Here is a 10771-nt window from a genome sequence, read left to right as displayed (position 1 = left end):
CGCATGTGCCGCACTGACCTCGTGTCACACCCCCAAATCGGAACTGGGGAAACGTTCGGGGGCGGAGGATGTCATGTACAGTATCATAACAATGCACAATAGTAAACAAGAAACAACATCATCCATTGCATTAATAATATAATTAATTCAAGTGTGTTTTGTGTATAGTTTGAAAGACACCAAAATATGAATTAAAATAAAAGGCGAGTCTCAAATGAGCTCCGTCTTCTAAAAACCTGGTGTCACACCCCAACACCGGAACGGCGAAAACGTTCGGGGGCGGAGGACGTCATGTTTAGTATCACAAGAAATGCATAATAGTAAGCAAGTAATGAACAACCATTTCATTAGAAAGAAAGTGTTTACAATGTTTGTGTTCACAAAACATAGAGTACGTAAGCAAATAACAAAACAAGACTTGAAGCTATACTGCTCCATCTTCTAAATTCCCAGAACGTATACATGTCTACTAGTTACCTGAGAATACAAGTTATTTCACTACAAGAAAAAAGGCCTTTTACGACGCGCAAAATACGACGCTCATTGATCTATGTTACGCAAGAGAGAGTGACATTAAAAAAATGTCATCTCTTCAAAAAATTTAAGTATATATGTCGCGTTTTATTGAGTGCCCTTAGAGTTAGTGTCTAATGTAAAAAACTTAAAAACACGGAGGGCACTTAATGTAAAATGTGCGCCGTCTCAAAATGTCGCATTATAATTTTAGTGAAAGGCGCGCATCTCTTCACAAAAATCGAGGTTACTAACAAAATATCTAACACTCACTATTCATCAGTCACTTCACTCTCTACTACGATTCTATCGACAGTGAGACCTCGACTCGCTTTCCCTTGCAGACAACGTCTCCTCCTCCGATCGTTAGGTTACTTCTCTGGCTGATTTCGCCTCGCCGACGACCGTGGGTTCAACTGACATCATTGGAGACTGCTAAAATTTACGTGCCCTAGGTCCGATTAAGGTGTTCCTGTTGAACCGATCATCGACCCAAGTGAGCTTCCCGGTTGGCCATATAACGTTGTAACAGAAGAGAAAGAGCAGAAGAAAGTCGAGACAAGGGGAAGAAGCGCCTGGTAGCCATGAATCTGATGCTAAGTTGAACACATTCAAGGGTTTCTCACCTACTGAAGCTTCTCAAGTCGAACACAAGGTAAAATCTCAAGCTTCTCAAGTTATATGTAATGTTTTTATCCCCTTCTTTCATCTTGCGAACATTTTCTCTACTTTTTATCCCAAACTTTCACCTTGTTCTCAAGGTGAAGAAAGGATTGGCTAACCGTGTATATATAATGACAGTTGCCTAAGAAAAGAGTCGAAAAATCCCTCAAAATACTCTTAATCAAACTCCCCTGTGAGATGTTTCTCTTCAGGTTCTTCGAACCCTGGTCTGGTAGAACATAATTTTTTATGTTTTCTGATTGTACTTATGAAATTATGAAATCATGTTGTATCTTTCATTTCGATTGGGGGTATGTATGGACGATTTGTAATAGGGATTGAGATTATGAAATCATGGTTGAAGCATTCATTAAACCCTAAATGTAGATGTTTGAGTCTAGATTTATTTTTTAACTGTTGAGAAATTCTACAAGGACACTTGATCTTCTTAAGAACATAGAAAAAAGTTCTAAGTTGTTTCACTTAATTAGTCAAAAAGCATCTTATTCTGGAACCAAAAGACTAGTTAGAGCATATTAAACATTGAAAGTGTATGTATTTATGAAATCAGCCATTGATTCATTTTGCATTTTGATCATCACACAACCTCTTTGATAGAAACCAAAATCCAATAACAGATAAATGAAACTCAAATATGAGATATATAGATCTAGGAAGCTATTTGATTACTAAATGGAAATAAGAACAAATCAGAAAGGAAATCCAAATGATTATCCTCCTGCCCTAATCAGAAAAGTTCTCTCAAGAGAAACTTCCTGCCCAAGCTAAAGTCGATACTCAAAGTTACAAAATACTAAATGATTCAATACTCTTAAGAATTAAAAATCTATAAAAAGCTTGCCTGTTTGTTTAAAGCATCCAAAGTTTCTTCATTGAGGTCATTACCAGCAGTGATTCCAATCTTTCCAAACCTCGGAACTCCAAATTCCATTCCAATTGTTTCAAAGAACTTTCTTTTGTCACATGAAAGATAAGCAAGATCACCAAAATCCAACCGAAATCCCCTTGCTTTATACCTATACAAATAAATACATCAATTAACATATTAATTATTATCATTAAAGTTTAAACCTTGTGTATCATAAAATAGAAAAAGACAATAATACCCTAGATCATTTAGTGCTAGAAGAACAACACAGAAGTTAGGAACACCACTCTTCATCACTTAGGAAAAAAAATTATCTGATAAGTGTTTGCTGACATGCAACCTACGTGGCATGTACTTGGCAAATTATTAAAAGGTTAAGGTCATATAATAACTCACGTATTTGTACTTTCTTACATATATTTTTTAGTTAAAATACTTCATGCCTCAAGTATTTTATGCAAAAAAAAAATAATCCCTGTCAATTTTCATCACATACAAAAAATTTCAGGAGTGAAAATGTAACACCCAATGCACAAAGACCAAATTACCCTTTGCCTAATGCCTACCTTTTCTTATGACTACCTTCAGCAGTTTGTTTTGTTTCAATAACAGTGCTACGTAGGGATGTTTCTGCATAAGAGCAAAACAGAAAGCACACAATATTACAATTCGGTCCCTCCACTTTTCCCTTGTTTTCAAAGAAGGTCCATTCTTTATCACATTCTCTATCAATACCACCATCTTGAAGTAGAGGCTTGTAAATAATGATATACTCATCAGACTTATCATATTCAATTTTCAAATAGGTGCATAATTTGCAAAAAAAGACAAACACAAAACTGCTAGCTAAAGAAAATTCTGATTTTATTGCAACAAATCTTCTAGCTACAAACAAACAAAACATTCATCTCATCTTGTTAAAAATAAAGTCGATTCTTTGCCTTAATACAAAGCCAATTAATAATTGTTCATGTTTGTATATCAATAACAACTCTTTATTAGTTGATTGTACTAAGATATAACACCAATAAACATCAACCACTAGACAATTCAATTCAACAGTGGAACAGGGAACCAAAATAACATTGTGATCCGGAGGTTTAGGAGGTATTAATTCCCCTAAAGCATACAAACCTCTGTATGAAGAATGAACTAACTCTATCTGTTTTTCCAATTGGACTCCGAAGCTGTACAAGGCTTCATTTGTTAAGCCTCCTATTAGCCCCTTAGATGGATCATTGACTCCTTGCGTGGAGATATCTGAAGTTGATTTAACTTCACTGACAAACACCCATGTACCAATCTCAGTAGAGAAGAGTAGTTTAATCTTACACCTATGCTTATCAAGGTAGACCGAGTTATAAATAGATGGCAAGGAGATTGCAGGTACAATCAATCCTCCTGAATTGGAGTATTTTGCTTGCATGTGGGTCGATGAAAACAGAAAGCACACAATATTACAATTCGGTCCCTCCACTTTTCCCTTGTTTTCAAAGAAGATCCATTCTTTTGGCTAATGGCTACTTCCAAACATACATACATACATAATACATAGCCACACACATGTTCAATTCTTTTGGTCTCTCACACCTTTCTAAAACCAAAATATATACACCAACTTATCTTACTATCTTGTTTTATGAATATTAGTATTAAACCACTTTACAATGTTTATTTACAGCCAAGGGTCAGATTCAAAAACTACATTAAAACATGGGTTCTTAAATAATTATAATTTGTATAAACATGAGCATGCCTAATAAGGCAAGCCTATCTTCAACTTCTTTTCTGTACATCTGTATCAAACCACTGCCATCTGTAACTTGAAGCTTCCCATTTAACATTGTCTTGTATTCATCATCTGTAACTTGAAGCTTCTCATTAAACATTGAAAGTGTATGTATTTATGCTTCTAACTATTTTTGCTTGTAGGACTATTGGCAAGAGGATTAAAAGTGCATTGATCTGGGTGGTAACTATAGCTGTATGTGGCTTGGTGCTGTGCATATTATATGGTTAGTATCTCCTCCAATTATTAATTTATTCTTACAAGAAACATTTTCACTTATGATCAAATGCAATTAGGAGTAGAACCTAATTTTAGTCATTTAGAAGGTTGATGTCCCTGGTTTCCCATGCAAGTAGGTATGATGGGCACTGCCAAAAAAATTAGCTTACATGGCAAAAATTACTATTCTAGCTTTGCATTTTGTATACTTATAATAGGATTGATGAATGAGATGTTTCTAGGCTTTGACATAATCTGACTGTGGTTTGTACACTAAATGTTGTTCGTTAATTTTTTTCATAATTGTGCATTGCAATATGCATATAGTTACAATGAGTTACAATTTTTTTGTTACTTGCTGCAGGCTCAAAGGGTGATAAAGCAACAGTTTCTGCTATAAATTACACTGATATTCCACATACTCAGGTAAGAAAAGGTATTTATTTTTAATCTATCTATTTTTTAGGGTACATAAGTTTTTTATTTTTCATTTTCTAATATAGATTCTATTATATTATTTTGATTAAAAATTCACTTTTGTGAATATTCGTTTAAAATATCCAAGCCTTTTTAACTTAACATTAAAAACAATCAAAAGCCTAACATATATTGTACATACTCTACAATAAATACATATAACATATAGCTCAACAGAATGAGATTAAAAAGAATGTCATCCAAAAAGCTTCTTGCTACTCTACAAGCAATACATATAACACCTGCACCTCTTCTTTTCTAACAGATCCATCATGTTCACCCTTTAACAGGATTCATACAAATCAATTCAATCATATTATAACAAAAACAATAATTAATCTATAACTAAAGTTATTACAGATTCTAAAAACAACCTTGAGAAACAGAGAGTTTACCTGTGATGAAAATTTTATAACAAAAACAATAATTACTCACCCTTTCACAGGATTCATACAAATCAATTCAATCATCTTTAAATAATAATAAAATGATAATTAATCGACTTGTGATGAAAATTTTACTAACCTCAATCTGCCACATTAAATCAGGAATGGAAACACCACTATAAATTAACCAACAAACATAAATATTTATACATTTGTAGAAACATCAACTCATTAACCAACAAAGACAGAAGAGAAAGAAAGAAAGAAAAAAACAACAAAGAACAGCCATACCTATAGGAAGTTCTTATGCAGTATTAATCACAATTAACATCAAACATAAATATTTATACATTTTTAGAATGTAACTGTCAACTGACAGTTAATACCTAATTTTAAACAGATTGACCACCCAAGGGTAAAAAGGTCAAACCCATAAATTATGAAATAACGGGTTTGCAGGTGGTTTTGTGCTGGACACCTGTTTAGCCCATTTCTAACTTTAAAATTTCTGCAAAAAAGATCATATTCAAAATTTTAAAAGTATTTCTAATTTTCAAATTTCTGTAAAAGTTCATAAAATTTTATAACAAACACATAAAAATATTCAAACAAGCTGAAAAAGTAACTGGATGCTGAAAAAGTAAATGATAACCTATACAGTTTTGTTCCCTGCTTCAGTTTTGTCACTGTACAGTTTTGGCCCATGTACAATTTTTTTTTCCCTGTATAGTTTTGGCCCTGTACAGTTTTGTTTTTGCATAGTTTTTGTCCCTAAACATACGTAATCATTATTGCTTTAAATGGTAAATAATTATGTAGGTTGGCAACAAATGTTTAATGGATAAATCATGGATTTCCTCTAGTAGATTATCAAATGCATATGATGAAGGTGTGAATGCTTTTCTAGAGTTTGCACAAACTAATAATCCAAAGTTAGATGTTATTCCATGCCCTTGTGTAAATTGCATCAATTTGTGTCACCACTCAATTGACAATGTCCGTTATCATTTGTTTGCCCACGGCTTCGATGAGAATTATAAGATTTGGTCTTTCCATGGAGAAAAACAACCCAATAGTGATTCTAGATGCCCTAACAATTCCATTCCTCCTTATGCTATTTATACAAAGGATATGCTTCATGATGCCTTCAAATACGTAGACGATGAACCTGATTCGTTGAAATCACTTCTTGAAGAGTGTGATAAGCCACTTTATGTAGGGTCAAAGTATAATGCACTTAGTGGATTATTGAAATTCCAACATTTGAAGGGTCAATTTGGATGGTCTGATGCTAGTTTTGATGCTTTGTTGTCTGTCCTAAAAGATATCTTACCATCAAACAATACCATCCCTAGCTCGATATATGAGTCCAAGAAGTTGCTAAAAGGAGTAGGTCTACAATATGAGAAGATTCATGCATGTGAAAATGATTGTGTTCTATTCTGGAAAGAACATAAAGATGCTTCTCATTGTCCAACTTGTGGCACTTCTCGTTGGAAGAAGAATTCCAAAAATGTACCTTCAAAAGTTTTGTGGTATTTTCCTATCATCCCTAGATTTAGAAGAATGTTTTCAATACCACAAATTGCTCATGACTTAACTTGGCATGCACAAGGTCGGGTCAATAGTGGGAAGCTTACTCATCCTCGCGATACCCCTTCTTGGAAGCTTGTTGATAACACGTGGAAAGAATTCGGACAGGAAAAACGAAATCTTAGATTAGCCTTGTCTGCTGATGGTATCAATCCACACAAGTCATTAAGTTCCAAGCATAGTTTTTGGCCAGTTATCCTAATAACATATAATCTACCCCCTTATTTGTGTATGTCAAGAAAATTCATGATGTTGACTCTGTTGATATTCGGGCCAAACCAACCTGGTAACAATATTGATGTCTACTTGGCACCATTGATAGAAGATCTAAAGCTCTTGTGGGAAACTGGCGTTGAGACTTTTGATTCTCATAAGAAAGAATACTTCAATTTAAGAGCAATATTACTTTGGACTATAAGTGATTTTCCCGCGTATGGTAATCTTTCGGGGTGTGTTACCAAAGGTTATTATGCTTGTCCAATATCTTCAAAGAATACTTGTTCACAATGGTTGCCAAAGTCCAAAAAAGTATGCTTCCTTGGGCATAGAAGATTCCTACCACTTGAACATCCTTTTCGCAAAGGAAAAAAACATTTCAACAATCAACAGGAGCACGATTTTATGCCATAACCATCATCAGGTGAAGAGATTTATGACTATCTGGCGGGATTTGAGACTACATGGGGTAAGAAGATAAAGCCAAAGAAGGTAGTATCAAAGAAGGTAGGATCAAAGAAGATAAAGTTAAAGAAGATAAAGTCAAGGAAGGGAGCATCAAAGAAGGAAACGCCAAAGAAGGAGAAGACAAAGAAGAAAAAAGAAAGTATCGACGAGAGATCTAAATTTTGGCATAAAAAGTCGATTTTTTTTTGAACTTGAATATTGGAAGAAGTTGCATGTTCGCCATCAGTTAGATCTCATGCACATAGAAAAAAATGTGACCGAGAGTGTTTATGGGACAGCGTTGAATTTGCCTCACAAGACGAAGGATGGATTAAAAGCACGACAAGATCTTGAAGCGTTGGGCATCAAGACTGAATTACGACCTGAACCAAAAGGGGATCGACATTGGCTTCCGCCTGCCAAGTACACATTGAATTCCGTAGAGAAACATATATTTTATGAAACCCTGTCTAACATAAAAGTTCCTTATGGGTATTGCTCTAATTTCAAGAATCTTGTGTCGGATGATGTTTCAAAGATGAATAATTTGAAGTCTAATGATTGCCATGTACTAATGCAACAACTTCTTCCATTTGCAATCAAAGGGGTGTTAGATGTGAAGGTGCGGAGAACAATCCTAAGCCTGTGTTATTTTTTCAATGAGTTGTGTAGTAAAGTTGTTGATGTTAGTAAGCTAGGCAAGTTGCAAAGTGACATCGTATTAACATTATGTTTGTTAGAGAAGTACTTTCCTCCTTCATTTTTCGATGTCATGACTCACTTGATGGTACATTTAGTTAGAGAGGTGAGGTTGTGTGGCCCGGCTCATTTTAGGTGGATGTATCCATTTGAGAGATACATGAAAACACTTAAAGGGTATGTAAGAAATCATCATCGACCCGAGGGTTGCATTTCAGAGTGTTATGTGGCAGAGGAGGCCTTAGAATTTTGTTCAGACTACTTAAAAAACAAGAAATCAACTGGCAATCCTCATGAGCGTGTTGATGAAAGAATCCGCAGTGGCAAGCCTTTATCAAAGGCTACAATTGATGCTGTAGATGCTCAGTTACTTGATCAAGCTCATCTTTATGTATTACGAAACACTGCTGTTGTGGAGCCGTATATAGAGTAAGAATTACATGAAACTATATACTCTTATACCATTATCTATCATATAAAACATTCTTTTAACTTGTAATACACTTTAGGCAACATATGTTGGAATTGAAGGATCTGAACCCCCGTCATGCTCGCAAGAGTACATGGTTGCAGAGCCAACATAGTCGGACATTTATTAGTTGGTTTAAGAAAGAGGTTTGTTTTTAAAATAAGATTGTTAGAATTACAATATTTTTAATTATTTTTTTGAATTACATTAATTATATATTTTTCTATTAGGTTGGAAAACGTTTGGCTAACGGGGAAGATATTTGTGATGATGTTCGTTGGTTGGCCGGTTTTGCCATAAATGAATATCATTTTCATACAACATATCGAGATGAGTCTAGAACAACTCAATGCAGTGGAGTGTCTTTAGTTGCACATACCATGCAGATTGCTAGTGCAAAAGACTCCAATCCTGTGTATGGTGCTGTAACTTACTTCGGCCGTATAAAGGAGATATGGGATCTTAATTATCACATGTTTAGTATTCCTGTATTCATGTGTGATTGGGTTGATAGTCGTGGAGTAAAAAAGGATGATTTAGGATTCACGGTAGTTAACTTTGATAGGCTTGGTCAAAAGTCTGAACCCTTCGTATTAGCTAGTCAAGTCAAACAGGTTTTTTATGTTCAAGATCAACAAGATGAGAATTTGCATGTTGTTGGATTCACACCTCATAGGATGTACAAGTATGGATCAAATGGTGAAACTGATGATATGTTGGAATTTGATGTTACTTTTGATTTAACATAAGACTCCGCTTTATTAGACCTTGATGATGATTTTTTATGTACGCGTCCGGATGGCGAGGGCATATTAGTTTAAATATTTTTTTTGCAGAATAATAAAGTTTTTGGTATGTTTTTATTTCAGATTTTGAATGTGATTAATCAATGTCCAACTACAACAAATAACAACGTACTTAATTTAATTTGAATCTTGTTGAAACAGGTTGTGTTTTTGTGACATGGAATCAGATTCAGCTTCTGATCACGAGGACTCCAAACAAAGAGGTCCGACAACAAAGACAAAAGCTAATTAAGTGAAGCTTGTAATAACTTACAATAAAAAAGGTGTCCCGGTTGGAAAGGAAGCCACAAAACTGTCTACTTTTGAGGGTTTGGTTGCAAGAACAATGGTTCCCATAACATATGACTCGTGGCTGGAAGTTGGTGAGGAAGTAAGGGAAGGATTATGGCAATATGTTTTGGTAAGTCTCTGTTTTCTTCCTGTTATTACCTTTGTTCAGATCTGTTTTTGTCCCTGTTCAGATTTGTTTTTGAACCAACCTTTTTTTATGTTTCAGGAAAAGTTTGTAGTTGACCCAAAGAGCCGGAAGCAAATTCTCCAATCGATCGGGAAGAAGTGGAGAAACTTCAAGCATTATCTATATGCCAAGTTCATTAAGAACCGAAGTAAAGATCCCAAGGCAAATCTATTCAAACCTCCAAAAGATTATCCGTTTATAAAGAAAGAAGATTGAAAAGTTTTTGTATCCCATAGAGTTACAAAGAAGTGGGAGGTTTGTTAAACTTTTCTTATATGCGTTTTTAGTTACAATTTTAATGTTTGTATTTATAATTTTAATGTTTCTAATGCAGGAGAAAAGTATGAAAGCTAAAAATACTCGTGCACATCATAAATACAATCATCGTTTGAGCAGAAAAGGATATGTTGGACTCATTAATGACATTGTATGATTCCCACTGAATATTGATTATTTTATTTGTATATATTTATGTTAATTGATTTTGTTATTCTTGATAATTTAGATGCAAGAAACCGGCAAGACGGAAGAGGAGATTGATAGGACAGTGCTGTGGAAAAAAGCAAGAGAGTTGAAGACAGGAGGATACGATGCAGATGTGAAGACGATTGTTGATAAAATTGTAAGTTTCATTAATTCCCAAATATATAAAAAAAACATAACATTTGTCCCATTTTATTTTTCTAACATTTGTCCCATTTTATTTTTTTACAGGATGAGCTTCAGAAATCGGGAAGCTTTGGAGAGGTTACATGTGGAACACATGATGTGCTTACAGAGGCGTTGGGTACTCAGGAACAACGTGGGCGTGTACGAGGGATGGGTAGATTTATAACGCCACAGCAATACTTTTATTTACCCAAGAATGTTAAGTATTACTTGGAGATTGAGAACGAGAGGGTGGATAAACGAATAAACAAACTTGAAGATGACTTGGAGAAACTAAAAAGAGGTGTACTTAATGTTTCTGAAGCTGCAAGTTGCCAAATAGGGGGCGTCATTGAAGATTTTGAAAAACAACCACAGAATGAATCACTTGTAAGTCCTTGAAGACAATTATGAAAAATATATTTAAATAATTTTCTTTTTCTACAAACTAACATACTATATTTTGCAGGATAATTCATGTCTTCTTGCGGTTGAATTTG

General features: G+C 34.5%; 1 protein-coding gene across 1 annotated transcript; it reads left to right on the top strand.

Moving 5' to 3' along the window:
• Nucleotides 1-4215: 4215 nt before the first annotated feature.
• LOC145067993 (uncharacterized) lies at nt 4216-9109 on the top strand. The gene is made up of 8 exons (XM_079015000.1): nt 4216-4276; nt 4438-4499; nt 5155-5247; nt 5337-5351; nt 5756-7057; nt 7419-8311; nt 8401-8506; nt 8591-9109. Exons 1-8 carry the CDS (start codon nt 4216-4218, stop codon nt 9107-9109), a joined length of 3051 nt encoding a protein of 1016 aa, XP_078871126.1.
• Nucleotides 9110-10771: the final 1662 nt, after the last annotated feature.

The sequence above is a fragment of the Lactuca serriola genome, chromosome 8 (assembly GCF_051521515.1).
Source record: "Lactuca serriola cultivar US96UC23 chromosome 8, Lser_US96UC23_V15, whole genome shotgun sequence".
NCBI classification, from domain to species: Eukaryota; Viridiplantae; Streptophyta; class Magnoliopsida; order Asterales; family Asteraceae; genus Lactuca; species Lactuca serriola.
Note: the sequence above shows the minus strand (reverse complement) of the source record. Positions and strands in the feature narration are given on the sequence as shown.

Excerpts from the sequence above, each read along its gene's own strand:
- LOC145067993 (XM_079015000.1), top strand. The coding sequence starts at position 4,216 with ATGGGCACTGCCAAAAAAATTAGCTTACATGGCAAAAATTACTATTCT. Across the intron at positions 4,277-4,437 it reads CTATTCTAGCTTTGCATTTT|GCTCAAAGGGTGATAAAGCA; the intron begins GTATACTTATAA and ends TACTTGCTGCAG. Across the intron at positions 4,500-5,154 it reads CTGATATTCCACATACTCAG|AAACATCAACTCATTAACCA; the intron begins GTAAGAAAAGGT and ends ATACATTTGTAG.